Source organism: Pagrus major, chromosome 7, assembly GCF_040436345.1.
Source record: "Pagrus major chromosome 7, Pma_NU_1.0".
Lineage (NCBI taxonomy): Eukaryota > Metazoa > Chordata > Actinopteri > Spariformes > Sparidae > Pagrus > Pagrus major.
This window is the reverse complement of record NC_133221.1, coordinates 30998121-31013823: the sequence shown is the minus strand read 5'-3', so window position 1 is coordinate 31013823 and position 15703 is coordinate 30998121. Positions and strand designations below refer to the sequence as shown.

The window sequence follows — 15703 nt, the reverse complement described above, 5'->3', positions numbered from 1 at the left end:
GTTTCCTTTGGAACTAAGATCTTGGCAAAACTGTCATGCCTTTGTAACAGAATATGCACTTTGGGACACAACTCTGTGCACTTTGTGTACAGAACAATGTAGTGGGGGATTGTATAGGGAGGGAGCAGACAGGAGCTCAGACGCAAACTCATGATTATTTGGCAGAGGTTTTGGGGAATAAAGCTCAGGAGACCTAACTGTTGCTACACTTGTTCAATGGATAGCATTGAAACCTAATATATTGATAACAATAGGAGGACATCCATGCATCTTTGAGAAAGCTAATGCACATGTTTGTTGGATAACCTCTGGATCACTGATCAATTCCACAACACAAAAAATTAGACGTGCCAGGAACCCTGAAGAACTTGAAACCCTAACCCTCAGCGCAGCACCTCCCTGCTTTCTCAGGACACTGATTTGTCAGTCAAAGGTTTGTCTTTTGTCAAGCCTGTGGTTTCCAAAGCTGACGGCCACCTCTGGTGAGCTGTCACACACTGCCAGGCCTCTTCCTCAGCTCTGTAAGACTTTGTGAAGCATGACATTCTCATTTTAGCACCACAGACTCCGTTCCAGCCGGTACACAAACACAAAAGGACAGCTTCATTAGGATTCCAAGAAAACCACAGAGTCCCTCTTAAAGCCGTATTTATCTAGACAGTTTGGCACGGCTTGGCCTCTCAACTGCAACCTCCAAGCTTTGTCTAGCACTTCAGCCCTGGGAGAATGTTTTCTGTCTCAAAGAGTGAATGAAGTCCTTCCCTTTAAGATGAAATCACTGCCTGTTTTCAAAAGGTTTGTGCAAATACATCAATTTGGTTTGTAGGCCTATGGTAAAACCTGTAGGATTTTTTCCAAGTCAAAGAAACTTGGACCAATTTTTGTGCATACCTGCTTGAAAACAAACTAACCAACTGTAAAGTTACTTGTACCTCTCCCCCACCCATCTTCACCTCCCTCTTTCTAACATCCTGTAATATTATCTTATGAAAACAAGTGTAGCAACAGTTAGGTCATTACACTTCTCTCCTGAACTTTATCCCCCAAAACCTCTGCCAAATAATCATGAGTTTACTCTGCGTATGAGCTCCTGTCTCCTCCCTCCCTGTGCTCCCCTATATAATCCCCCACTACATTGTTCTGCACACAACCATCCCACTGCCCATGAGCAAGTCTGGTGAATTTCTTACGCGTTTTCCTGGAGTTGTTCCTCGCACATAAGTTTTCTTTCCCAGTGCATCAGGCGTAACTGAGGTAAGGGAACTTCTATTTTACAACATAGTGAGACAGTTTTAGCTTGTAATGAGGTTTCATCACTAAGTGTCATATGATCTTGGTTGAATTGCATCTGAAATTGAGACAGATAATCGTGTTGAAGGTAATGTATTAATCAGTGCCATTTTCAGGGCTTTGGCAACATGAAAGGCTGCATGTCTTTGGTCGTCTGTCTGGCAGCCCTGACTGCTTGTAGCATCACCGCAGGTAAGAATAATGCACAAAACCTCACAGCTGCAGCACACGTGGTGGAACGTGGTCCGTTTGGATAAATACTTCACATTCAGGGTTGTCACGATTCATGTTTTGTTGCAGAACAAAGTCTTCATTTATATAAAGTCAACCATATACTCTTTATGTAATAACTTCATGTCTCCTTCTGCATGCATCCTTCTCCTGCTATCATATTTCAATTAGAGCCTCACCAATACTCAATGTTAGAGACCGACATCAATAAATCAGTTGATATAAACACAATGATTGCTCAAAAATGGTTATTAAACACTTATTAAGTTTTGTAACGGAGAAAGGATATTTTACACTTTAACAATAAACTTTAATGTTTAAAAAGACATCACTGCACTTTAACAGTGAACTTCAATGGGAAATTAATCATTTTAAATTACACCGTGCATCTTTTCTGCATATCATCTCTTCAAAAAAGTTTTCATATCAGTGAATCTCAACATATACACCAAAACAATTTATCTGTGATAGGCCAATATCAGCCAACTGCCTCAGGTGTGCGACCACTGGGGGCAGCTGTTGCTCAGGAGGTCTGCATGTTGAAATGTCTTATGGTAAGATACTGAACCCCAAAATATGGTGGTATAGTGAAAGGATCTAAGTGGGCGGAGCCAAAGAATAATGGGTCTTATGTAGGAATACACTTTTATGGCAGTCATCAATACATAATTCTGAGGTAAGATCAAAATGTCAGAGTGTCCTGGACCACACATAGGCCAGTTCACACAAAAGCTAATTGCATTTTGTGCTGTGAAATCTAAATAATGCTGATGAAACAGCAATTTACTTTATGAAAAATGTTCTAAAATTATTGAATAATTGTAAACTTATTGAAGATGATCAGGTCTGGCTTACAGTAAATGACAACAGAATTGATTGCTTTGTCTTTTTTTTAAAAACTTCCTGTGACTACATCTTTCATTTTCTGCTGTGTTTCATTTTTGTCCGCCAACTTCAACCTCCAAATCAATGATTTTAGTCGATATGGTGGCATTTTTAATGTTAAATACACAGCATTGTTGCCAGCTTGTGGTTCTTGATTTAAGACATACTGTTGATTATTATATCCTTCGAAATTTACATTGGACAGTTATCCACAGTGCAATTATTTCCCTTGCCAATGTTCAGTACCAGTGTATGGCAGCACAGTCTATGTCTATGTGGAAAGTAGAGGTCTGGAGTTCGGGGTGGTGGATGTGCCTTTAACATGCTCTATTTTCATTTGTCCTGTTAAAGATTTATTGTTACTTTTAACTTGTTAAAAAAAACATTGTTTATGTAACTTTAACCAGGTGTTTCAGTTGAATCTATGTGGATCCTCTCTGTTGTGTGGAAGCCGGTTGTTAGTTGTTAGTAGTTCTAAACTAACATTAGCTACTGTTGCTCTCTGTGAGCGGGGCGGAGAGAGGCACCGAGACGAGTCACTCAACGTGCATAAAGTCACATCCTTTGGACTGTCGCGGCAAATGACACCCAAGTCCTTCACAAAGAAATCCACAGTCCAGCAGCATTTAACAACTTAAACAAATCATCCACAAGCTTGTATAGGCAACCAAGGGAGACGGAGGTCTAATTTTTACAATCTGCTCACATATGGCCAATAAAAAAGTGATTCACACATGTAAATGGCTACAAATTGTTACATAGAGCCCCTTTAACCATAGTTTATTAGCAGTAACCGCAATTTTTCTCATACCATAACCATGCTGCCATAGTCGCATGAAGACACTGTAGAAAGGAATCATTTTTAAAACATTTATATTAAACTTAAAAAAATTGCTGATGACCTTATATAGGGTTTCGCAGAATTGTTCAAAGTCAGCATTGTTGTCTGGCAATAGGGTTGGGTTACAATGGCTTATCGTGTATCCATCGGCACCTCATTTGACCCAATAGGAGTGTCTATGTCCTGCCTGAAGCCTACAACAGCTAACGAGCATCCCTGCAGAGATGACAACCTTCTCTCTCTTCTCTCCTCTCTCTCTCCTCAGGGACCTGCAAGTCAGCCACTGGATGAAATCCTGTAGCCAATGACATTTAAAAAATGACAATATATCATTTTAATGGGTTTTCGTAAGCCTACACTTGGAAACTATGCAAGTTTACATAGTTTTTCCAGGATGTTACTTGTTGTATTGCCTGTTTTTTCACCTAAGCACCTAATGACTCTGACTATTTATATCCACAAAGTTTAATTTAAGAGGGAAATATAGCACTTAAGTGTGTGTATGCTTCTTTTACTCTCAAGCAAGGGTATTCTGGAGTTACAAAATGGCTTTTTTTTTTAAGAAAGAAAAAAAATAGTGTGCAATATAGAGAGCTGAAGTCACACCCCTTCAGATGGACCCCATGGGACCTTATTTTGGAAAAAATATGTATGGTAGTGAATGGAGATGGGTTTTTTTCTGGCATGATGGCAGGGCATGATTTTTCGATCCCGCTTGAATTATGCCATGAATTACACGTCTTTAATTCACAAATGATGTTTGTGAATTAAAAAGCAAATTTTCCAAGTTGAGAAAGTCGCAGTTTGTTGCATATAAAGTAAAATACCATCTAGTTCTGTGTTAATCCGCTCAGTGAAACCACATCGACTCGCTCCACATACGTCATCAACACCAACATGGCCGCCGCCTCGGCACAGAAAAAGAATAAACAAGACAATGTGACTGTTACTGTTGGCTGTGTAGTCTCTATAGTTACGCATTTTCATCGTGTTATATTTCATTAGTCTTTTGACACTACAACTTTCTCAAGTTAAAAATTAACTTTTTAAATTGACAAACGTCATATGTGTGATTCCATTCACTACCAGAGTTTTTCTGAAATAAGGTCCCATGGGGCAAACTGGAAGGGCCGTGCTTTTGGTTCTCTACTGGTTTCAAATTTGAACTTTCTGTAGACTAGATCAGACCAAATGCTGTGACCCCATTGTTTTGTTGTGCGTTCCAGCTCATAAGGCTCAATTATTAGTTATCTGCAGGTTTGTCTCTGCTTAAACAGAGTGTTCAAACTTCTATAACTCAATACCAGCAGCATTTAAAATTTTATGACAGTCGAGGAAGAAACTTACCTCTCAAAAGAGACCAAAACCATACCTGTACTCCAAATAGCTCAGAGCAGCTTTCAATTTACTTTGGGTATGCCTGGGATAGGCATTCTGGGATGATTTACATACATTTTCAGGAATTATAAGGGGACAAGGTTTTACAAAGTGATGACATCCATTCCTCCTCCAGAGCAGCGCTGCCTCTGCAAATTGCCTGCAGAGTTAAAGCCAAGCTCTGTGCCAGCGGGCCCTGGCTGACCTATTAGACGGGGTCACACTCCCAAATCATTCCTCTCATTTGACTCTGGCCCTGCTGGACTGCTGGAGTCCTATCAAAGCACAAAGGGTGTGCCATCCACTGTGGCAGAATCCCATTTCTCACCAGTGGAGGGGCTACCGCCTTGCTGTGGTCCAGAAAGCACTGTGATAAATCAATTAACCGTGTGGGGGGAAAACTCTGCAGGCAGGCAGTCAACTGACAGGCATCTCCGCAGATCGCAGGTCCTGCCATCTTCTCTAGAGGAGGCTGATGGATTGTCATGGGCTTTATATGACCCCACCGGGCCCACTTTTGTTATTGCATAAAATTATGAAGAATTTGCACCCCTGGCACCTCCGTTTATCCCCCCTCCTTTCTCTGACTGACCCTGGCAGGGCATGTTAGGGCCTGCTGGACACGCTGGGAATGCCATTGGTCACAGTCACAGCAAAAAGAAAACAACTCTTAGTGTCATGGGTAATGTCAGGGGATGGGGCGGGGGGTTCACCCCCTGCTCTGGTTACATGGTGGACAAGGGCTTGAAAAACACCGGTAGAAAAACATCCTTGATCCCCCCCACAGGGATTCAGTCAACATCTCATTGGACCATGCAACCGTCCCCTCAGTATGGAGCCCTTTCTCCAGGTCTCCTGAAAAACAACCAACAACAAAACTCTCATTGTCCCCCAGTTTCTGTTTAGCTTATTTATTGCTGTGGCTGAGAGAAAAAGGCATGATGGGGGCTCAGAGCAACAATATGCTTCATTAGGCTTTCAGAGGAGGCTGTGCACATAAGCTTGTAGACATGAAACCAAACTACTAATCAGCCAAAGAGCTGGCGTAGACTAAATCCTCTCAGCTTTGTGCTAATATTCTTGCTTGTTGACATGCTTCATTACAAGAATCCAAAACTTATTGTGGTGCTTTTTTTTTTTCTATTCCAGACGCCAAGGACTTATCCATCACGACTATAAAGGTATTCTTTCTTTTTGCCTTTTTCTCTACACCAGAATGAAAAGGGGCAGTGGCCTTTGTGCAGCTGAGTCATCTTGGCTCAGCAGAACAGTTTGAGTTTTTGTCATTTGGCCATCTTTTCCATCAGTAATAATAAAATTGTGCTGACCAAGTTAAAATCATTAAAGATAAGTCTAAGTTTTCAGACCAGGTGACACCAGGGATGCAAACAAGTTAGGGGTAAAAACGGTGAGAGCATTTGTGAGTAAACAAAAACAGGTGCTTCTAGAGGGAACTCGAGGTATTAGAGAACATTTTGTCAATTTTAACCATTAAATGCATCTATCTGGCCAACTCTAAAGAGACAACAGAAAGATTTGTGTAACTTAAAGATCCATCATTTACACCTTCTGTACAAGACAAAACAATATGAAAAAAGTATGTTGGAAAATCACTTTATTGCAGTCTTCCATCGCATTTTGACAGATGATGATCAATGTTCAGGCACAGCAAGCAGAAAGAAAAGTGCCACATTTTCCCCTAATTATTTCACTGAAAACATGCAAGCGGCAACGCAAAACGTTACATGGTGAAATGTAGAATGACTGATACTATAGCCCATACTGAAACACAGTTTAGGTTTTCAAATCAAAGCTGTAGGCCTGTTTAAAAATAGAAGACTCATGCTGCTGTCGGCCCTGGCAACACTAAACACTACTAATAAGAGGTTTTCAAAACAGCAATCCATAACATCACAGATCAGAGATTTAAAGATTTAAAGTAACAAAATATCCAATGCAACTGGTGCACTTCAGACATGTAGTATGGTAGGCTACTAATACTGATTGTATATTATAAGAGAAAGTGACCGAAATTGCTAGTTTTGAAGTTAAACTGACTTTCAAAAACATAAAGCAAGTCTAGAATACACAGATTGTGACTTGCAGTCGTGTGCTCTCTGATGGCTCAATAAAGCTAGCCAGCTGCATTGCCACAAAACATGACACATGGAGTTGTCATTTCAATTTTCTCCTCTAAGTTGTCTCCTCGGACCTGCACGAATCTCAAAACAGTGCAGTGCAATGGCCTACAGTTTACCAGATTGCGTTATATGATTGTTAACTTCTGGATGAAGCCATTTCCCTAACGCTTAGCAGTTGTGCTGGATGAGGGATCACTTTAAGCCATATAAAAGATAAACAGAGAAATCTTTAGATTGTTTCAGGATAATGAAACTTTAAGGACTTAAATTACAGACAAAATATGACTTGATAAGAATGTTTTAGCAGTGAAAAAAAAGAAATGTTCCTTCAGATACAACTACACATAACCTGCTCGCTGCACATCCTGTGTATATGACACTGCAATCTTTAAACAATCATTCACATCCAGAGATTTTCTCCCTCCTAACTCAAAGCCATGCTTAAAGTTAATCTCACCAGAGTTCGAGTCCAGATTTCCACCTAAAAGCATCAATTTGATTTTGTGATCAATTTAATATAGTTTCTCTTCATCTTCAAAGAATGAACTTGGCTGTTACCTTACTTCCCAGTTCTCCCAAAATGATCCCTCACATTCTCCATTAAAATGAGGTTGTTCATTCTGTTTCCTCAGGATGACCCATACACCATGAGCAGAGGCCCTGAGCTGGAGGGCTACTGTATCGACCTGCTCGCTATGCTCTCCAAGAAGCTGGGATTCAAGTACAAACTGCACCTGGTGAAAGACAACCGCTACGGAGTTATGGACTCTAGCGGCAACTGGCAGGGCATGATTGGCGAGATCATCAGAGGGGTAAATCATTGACCGTGCAACTGTACTGGCTCTACTTAAAGGATGAGTTCACCCAAAAATTAAAATTCAGTCATTATCTTCCCACCCCAGGCCAAAGAAAAGTCTGGGGAAGTTTTGTAGTCAAGTAGATGGGAGATTTGTTTTAATGTAAAAAACTCCCCCAAAAAACAGGGGAAAAAGTACATTAAACGTCTTCCTACAGTCTACATGTGGTTGAGCTTGTATACGCACTTCAGACGGGGTGCATGCTAACGCTTTCAGCTTAGCATCCTCAGTGAAGATTTCATCTTGGAAAAAGTGGTATAAAAATGGTCTTTTCAAATCAATTTGCTGTCTCTGTGTTACTGGCAACTTGGATTACGCAGGATGAGCTGTTTGGAGCCATTTTATGTTTTTACACTTATACTTCAGCTGTTTAGGAGAATGCACCAATGCTGTTTTGTAGGACTATGAAACTTCACTGTACGCATACGAGTGGGTAGAATAATGACTTTTTGGATGAACTTTTCCTTTAAAATGTGATACAGGGACTGAGCAGTGGATGTGTGTCATGTGATATACTGAATGTACTGTGTTTGTTTTAGGTTTGTTAGCCTTTTCTCAAAGCTGAGCCTGTCTTGTGGTCCCAAAGGTGTCATGACCGAACAGTTTTAAAGCTGACAGTTGTCAATGCTAATTTGAATATATGAATATTTTAATGGCTTTCTCTTCTGATGAGCATTAATCAGCTCTAAATTGGCTGAGTGGATTGTGTTATGTATCATAGCTGGAATGTATTTCTAAGTATAGTGACCCAAAAGTACAAAATATATTTATTCATGAAACAAAGAATCACATTAACAAATGCAGTGAATCTTATAAACTAATGAATACATTGGAAAATTCAGCTTTTTTTTATATAAAAAAAGAATATCTTGATAACATTTAATAATAAAAATAATAATAATAGTTATTATTTATTACTTATTTCAGCATTATATTGACATTTTAATAATGACCTATTTCAAAATGACTCATATATGACACAGACGGAGCCCTCTGTCTGTACTCTGTGGTCTTTTTATTTATATTTGTGCACTTTTTCCTAAAGCTTACAGATGTGGACAAAACAGAGCAGAACCACTAGAAAACATGTGGGGCAGTGTAGCCAGTGGTTCACGTGAGACAACCATAGCACACTACAGGGTGTTTGAACAATGACAGACATCTGAAAGTACTGGAAATGATGTGGTCGACACATCGCAATGTATTTTAATGGCCTCACATTATCTCTGTGTCTTGTGTATGATACGTGTGCTCATACCCTCCACCAGGAGGCTGACCTGGCCGTGGCCCCGCTGACCCTCACTGCAGTCAGAGAGCAGTTTGTGGATATGACCACCCCCTTCATGCAAACAGGAATCGGCTTCATCCTGCGCAAAGATCTGGCCTCTGAGGAGAGCACCTTTAGTCTTATGTCACCCTTCTCCACTGACATGTGGGTGGGTGTCCTCATCGCATTCCTGCTAACGGGTCTCTGTATGTTCTTCGTCGGTCGGTAAGTGCAAGCTTCAAAATGTTCTTGCAGACAGAACCTGGTGGATTTAACTTGAACCTGAAGTGAAAAAACCTTCATTGGTGATATTTTGCTCTTTCTCTAGCCACCTTAGTCCCCCATAATATCCTGTGCAAATGATAGGATCTTTTCACATAACCACAACCAGCATTTTCCGTGGTAACAGAACACTCATCGTCTTTCTTAGAGCAATTGGTATAAAATTATATGATAAAACTTTTGTCTCTCTTGAAGTTTATCAATAAGATTAATTCATGTGATTGTGTCAGTAATAGATAGCTGCTAGCTAGCACAAGCTAAACTGTAATTGGTGGAACTTAAGTGCATACGTTTTTTGTTGTGTTATTTTGAAGTGTTTATTAGGGTTACTCATGCAGTGTTCATCCGCCCCAAACAGCCAGATGACTTTACAGTTTATTAGCCTTAAGCTAAGCTAAGCACACCATTTCAGACACTTACCAGAAACTCTGTTTTGCTGCTCTAGTCAGGTTGATAAACAGGAGTGAACATAAATCCACATTTTAATACCAAAAGTTAAAAAGTAACCTCGGAGCTCCCCTCCTGTCAGCTCCAGATCAGAGCAAAATCTGATGTGACTTGGGGTCTTTATTCTCCAGAGGGTTTGGCTTTCTGCACCCAATTTTCTCTGGCGTCAGAAGTTACATATTGTACGTTTAACAGTGCTGGCTTTGAAGCCCATTTATTTTTCTCTAGGGTCAGTCCCGCTGAATGGGCTGAGCCGGACACAGAGGAGCACAACTTCACATTGCTGCACAGCTTCTGGTACATCACAGGAGCTCTCACCCTTCAAGGTAACACAGCAGTACGCTAAACTGAACCACAGGCACAGAAACACACATGGCTGCTGACTGTCTCTGTTCATAGACTCTCACAAAAAGATATGCTGCACCGCAACCTTATGATCGTCCAGTATGTTACAAAGTCTTTGACAAATGTTTCATAACACAACTTCAGTGCGCAAAACTCAAAAGCCTGCTCCGACCTAAAACTGACCCAAAATGAAAATCCTAAATTAACTACTCACACCAATGCTGATGCAAAGTCAGGCGAAGTTTCGTATTGCACAAAACATTTCTGGAGCTTCATAGCAAAGCAACATTTCCTAAACAACTGAAGTAGATGGGACTTGAACCAAAAGCAATAAGATAAAATGTCTCGCAACAACCCGTCTGATGTAATCCAGGTCTCTGAAAGCCCCAGGATCCCAAATTTATTCGAAATGTTATATATACCCTCGACGCATGGTGCACCCCTAACCCTTTTTAACTCAGCAGCTACAGGGAAGATTTCAGCTTAATAAAGGGTGTAAATCAAGTCGGGTCTGGTCAAAAATGTATTGTCATATGCACAGTTGAAGAAACAAGTTTCCCTGTGCAATGAAATTCTTCCTTTGCCTCTCAAAATACAATGAAACACGAGGAAAAAGTTCAAATATATAAATAATACAAAACATATGGTACAATTTACAATATCCAAATATACAGCATCAGTACAGATATATATTATCAGTAAATGGATATAAACAGCATCTTTTGAAATCAGTTTGGGATCTCAGGCATTCCAGAAACTTGTTGGCCGAACTGTGTGGAGCCATTTTACATTTGTTTTTTCCAGTTGTTTTTTCATATTTTTAAACAAGTCCCCATCTACCTCAGTTGTTAAGGAGAATGCTGCAACATTGTTTTGCTGTGAAGCTCCAGAAATATTTTGTGGACTATGAAACTTCACCTGACTTAAGCACGGTGGCGCAGAGGTTAGCACTGTTGCCTCACAAGCAGGTCAGGGGTTTGAATCCTGCTGGGGCAGGACCTGGGTGCGAATTGCTTCTCTACGTTTTATCCCCACTTCTGGTCAGACTGAATAAATCAAATGCATCTCATATTCCCATCAGGAGATGATGCAATACTAGGTATTTAAAAAAAAACATTCTGGATCCGAGTCAGGAGTGGATCAAACTCTTGTTGGTTACAGTAGCAATGATGACTGCGCCTCACACTTGGAATGACACAAAAAATCTAGTTCCATAATATTATTCTACCAATATCAAGTAAATTGTCACCATAAACAATAATAACTAGCTTAGTATTGAAGTTTGCTAGCAGCTTTGTAAGGTGAGTACCAGAATGAAACGGCAACAAAGCATTTTTTCATTTTTTTAGAATCAAGATTTGGACACACCGGGCGTGTTCACGCTGCCCACTGCATCCACGGGATGGGTTAAATGCAGAGCACCGGTTTCACTATGTTGTACATTGTATGATATGTGATCAAATAAAGACTCTTCCCTTCTTCCCATCCCTTTCCATTGTCATGGTGGTGAGCACAAAATGACTCTATTTTCGTTTTTGGGTGAATTTATCCTTCAATGGTTTCCCAATTTGAATTGTGAAAGCTTAGTCAGAGCAATCATTAAATAATGTTAGACCTATCATTGACAACACCATCAAGGTAGTGATCATCATCAACGATAAAACCTCTTTGTTGTGAATTTATGTCATGTCATTAATCTCAACTTTAAAAGGAGTGGGTCGACCTGTACTGCAGCCTCTTGACTTCTCTCACTGTCCTCTCAGGTGCTGGTCCTCACCCCAAGGCCCTGTCTGGACGGCTAATCAGCGCCATCTGGTGGCTGTTTGCTATACTGCTGCTGGCCTGCTACTTTGGCAACTTCAACTCCGTGTTGCACTCCAACAACAAACACATCTCCATCATGAGTTTTGAAGACCTCGCCAACCAGGACCTGATTGATTACGGCACATTGGAGTCTGGATCCACCATGATGTTCTTTAAGGCACATTCAGCAGCTCCTAACTAGAGTTTATAGTGATTACAGCTGGTTCACTTCATATAACTGAGTGGGAGATGACATGCTCCAGATGTCACTCAGAATACAGTGTTGGAGATTAAAATGTTTTATTTTACATTGTTTTCTTTCCCAGTATTCCAACAACCCTGTGTACCGCCGTATCTACCAGCACATGGAGCGTAAGAAGAGCTACGTGCAGAGCATGGAGGAGGGTGTTCGCCGCACCCAGGAGGGAAACTTTGCCTTCATCGGTGAAGCAGTGTCCTTGGACTTGGCAGTGGCTCGCTACTGTAAATTGACCCGTTCACAGGAAGTCATTGGTATGAGAGGCTACGCCATCGCAGCACCTCTGGGTGAGTGGTTTGGACCTGTCACAATGTTTTCTGCTGTCAGGGACTACATGGTGTTTTTGATCAAAAATCCCTCACCTGTGAAATTGTTACATGTTTTGAGTTACCTTTCAATTCAGATTCCTGTGTTTAGAATTTTTAGGTAATCATTGCATCTTTCAAATAAGTTCATAATAAGCCCTGTTCAGACCTGTATTAAATTCTGTCTTCTCTGGTCCGATCACAACTGGACCGCTCTAAGCACAGGTGTGAACGCCACAACATCAGGCAGAATGAATTACACGCTGACTGATTTCCATTTCCAGTGTTTGGCCTCTCTTAACCTGCCAATGTTAGCATCAGAAAAACTTTTTAACTTATTGTGGCCATTTTGGAAAATCTGATGGAGAGCCTGAAACCAGAGAGTGGGGGCTGTTCCAACAGCAGGACAATGCTCATAGGTTTGGAGTGAGTCACTGCCTCTCCTTGCTTCACCAGGTTCCCCACTGGTCAAAAACCTAACCATCGCCATCCTCCAGCTAAGTGAGTCCGGAGAGCTGACGTACCTGCGAGACAAGTGGTGGGCCAGCAGCTGTATGGGTGCTGATAGAGCCCAAACCTCTGAGGCCCTGCAGCCCAATGATCTTCGGGGTCTCTTTGTCCTCCTGGGCCTGGGATTGGCTGTCGGGCTCCTGCTGGCCCTCATCGAGCTCCTATCAAGGGCTCGCAACCAAGCTAAGGATGGCAAGGTAGGGAAGAGTATCCCCACCGGTAACCAGTATTGCTGTAGGGATGGGATGTCGGTCCACCACTTTGGGTTAGACTGAAATATCTTAACATTGCCATGAAACTTTGACATTCATGTTCCCGAGAGGATCAATCCAGATGACTTTGGTGAGCCCCTCTAATGCCACTGACAAGTTGACATTCATGGCTTTTACTGAAATATCTCAACAACTATTGAACAGGTACATCCAACTGCTTCATCAATGCAGACACAAAAAATCAGGTGCTATTTGGAGCTTGGGGCACATCATGAAACCAAAAAGAAAGAGTGAAATCCTATTCTTTGTGATCAGTAAGTGATAAGCAAAAAATATCACAGCACACTGCTTTGGCAAAACTGAAAAGCATACATGAAACGTCTACGTGCCAAGTGCCATTTATTCATGCTCTTTAGTTTTTTGCACCGCAGTGTGCCTGGGTATTTTTGAGAGGTAACACTTCATTTTACAGGTCAGGAAAGTTCATGGTAAGTAGGTTGTAATTACCAAGAAACATATTTAATACTTCCTGGTAATTACCCCCTCAATACCACATTAATCACTTTAAAATTAATTGAAAATGACCCCAATATTATTTAATGATAACATCCAGCTTTTCACCAGTAAGCAGTTAATAAATAGCTGGTAATAGCTGATCATGCCATTTTAACTTCCAAATAGTTTCTGTGTAACTTCCCGTCAGCAAAGCCACTGAACTGAACTGAGCTGCTGCAGCTTTACTTCCACACTTCAGTAAATTGAGATCATTTTTTCATCATTTACATTCTCACCAATCAACAATCAGTCTCTCTCCCTCTTTCACACACACAGATGATGATTGATGATATAAATATTCACTTTTTCCCCCTATTAATTAGCTAAAAAACATTTCTGATTTACTGACCTGCAGAAGTTGGCAGGAAGTAGTTCAATAGGTCATCAGTTCAAATTCAGCTGCAACAACTGAACTCACTTCAGTTTAGTGGCCTGCTGAGGGGAAGTTGAGTGGAAACCAGCTGAAATGTTCCCAGAAATATATTATAGAAATGATCAGCTATTTATGAACTGCTTATTGGAAAAAAAGCAAAATATTATTTGAAAATGATGTTGGGGTAACTTTCAATACATTCTGAACTATGTATTGTGGTATTTAGGTGATAAGTTCAAACATATTTCATATACATTACGTGGTAATTACTGCCTACTTACATAGACATTTGCAGACCTGTAAAATAAAGTTAAACCTTTGTTGGCTTATTGAAATACAACCACTCTATTTTCTGGTTTCAGCTATTGTATGGACTTCAGTGAACTCTGGTACATGAATGGATGATGAATTACATTAGCTTCAATGATCTCCTGCCAACATGAGGTCAACATTTTAATTTGTCCAACACTCTGGTTTATGACCAAAGTGTTGATTTTAGTGCTTATTAGCATATGTTAGGATGCTAACAGGGCTAAACTAAGATGGTGAACATGTTAAACATAGTAAACATCTGATGTTAGTAATGTGTTCAAAGCACAGCTGTACAGCCTCACTGAGCTGCTGGCATGGCTGTAATGTAGACTCTGCTTGTCTTCACCATTTCTTCTTCTCTGTTACAGAAATCGTGCTGCTCGGTGTTGACATCAGAGCTGAACCGACGGTTTGGCAGCGGAGGGGAGAGCGCAGAGCAAGACAGCTTAGACAAAAACAAAGCCTAAAAGAAACGTTTGCATGTTGATAAGATAGCAACAGAAAAGAGTATCAGCTGAGAGCCTCTGTCCTGTTCCCTTATACACACTAGTTGTCTGTGTTTCTATAATAACAGCCAGGTGTTCTGTTCTGTGGTGGTTCTGTGTGTTTTGTACTCTTCCAGAAAAGCTTTGAGACCACATCATAGTAAGCAACAATCCAAGGGACTTAGAGCTTCAAAGTGCAAATACTAATCGCTCTGATTGTTGACTGTTCAGTGTTGTTCTGTGTTATAAGATATGTACATTACATCCTCTATTAACTCACGTGTATTTCTTTTTAAACTGTAATAGTTTCATAACAGTTTCTATTTGTTTGTTTATTCCAAATAAATCCCCCAATATCCTGCATGCTCTCTTGTTTCAGAGTATGCCACACAACTTTATTGTTCATGGTGAAAATGTGTTTTTGACTACATCTTAGCAGACCAAAACATGATCAAGACATGTCATATTAGAGACAACAACATTATACAGACAGAGAAAACAAGAGTTACGAACTCAAGATCGTCTTGTGATGGGATCAAACCAGCCGTGACACTCGCCAACAGGTTCACATTCTGACCCATGACTAGTAGTCACTGCTACATTAGGGAATTTAAGCGCTGATGGCTGAAGCGACATTTGAAAGGACTGGTACGGCGTTTGTGAAAAAAAAGCTCCACACGACACATGAGCGATTCTATCTTAACACTTTGTGACGTTGTAACCCAACACTCTACTACAGGAGAACGTCTGGTTTGCTGTACCCAGAAGTACATCAACAAGTGTTAGAAGGTAGTTATAGAAGCAGCTGCTGTAAGAGTTAAATGTTGCTTGGTGATATTCCTTTTCCACTACTAGGGCAACATGTTGGAATGTTTGATGGATGCCGTATCTGTCCCTCTACTGTCACTGTCACTGTCACAAGTCCC

General features: G+C 40.7%; 1 protein-coding gene across 1 annotated transcript; it reads left to right on the top strand.

Annotated features, from left to right (window-relative positions):
- The first annotated feature begins 1144 nt into the window (after nucleotides 1-1144).
- LOC140999211 (probable glutamate receptor) lies at nucleotides 1145-15170 on the top strand. Its single transcript, XM_073469516.1, has 10 exons — nucleotides 1145-1254; nucleotides 1407-1482; nucleotides 5774-5805; nucleotides 7398-7577; nucleotides 8891-9114; nucleotides 9847-9944; nucleotides 11727-11944; nucleotides 12093-12312; nucleotides 12787-13037; nucleotides 14661-15170. The coding sequence occupies exons 2-10, from the start codon at nucleotides 1419-1421 to the stop codon at nucleotides 14757-14759; spliced, it is 1386 nt and encodes a 461-aa protein (XP_073325617.1). The 5' UTR covers nucleotides 1145-1254; nucleotides 1407-1418; the 3' UTR covers nucleotides 14760-15170.
- Nucleotides 15171-15703: the final 533 nt, after the last annotated feature.

What these genes read in the sequence shown, in the direction of transcription:
- LOC140999211 (XM_073469516.1), top strand. Translation starts at nt 1,419, where the DNA reads ATGAAAGGCTGCATGTCTTTGGTCGTCTGTCTGGCAGCCCTGACTGCT. An exon ending in CGCCATCGCAGCACCTCTGG is followed by an intron (nt 12,313 to 12,786) that starts GTGAGTGGTTTG and finishes TTGCTTCACCAG; the next exon opens with GTTCCCCACTGGTCAAAAAC. An exon ending in ACCAAGCTAAGGATGGCAAG is followed by an intron (nt 13,038 to 14,660) that starts GTAGGGAAGAGT and finishes TCTCTGTTACAG; the next exon opens with AAATCGTGCTGCTCGGTGTT.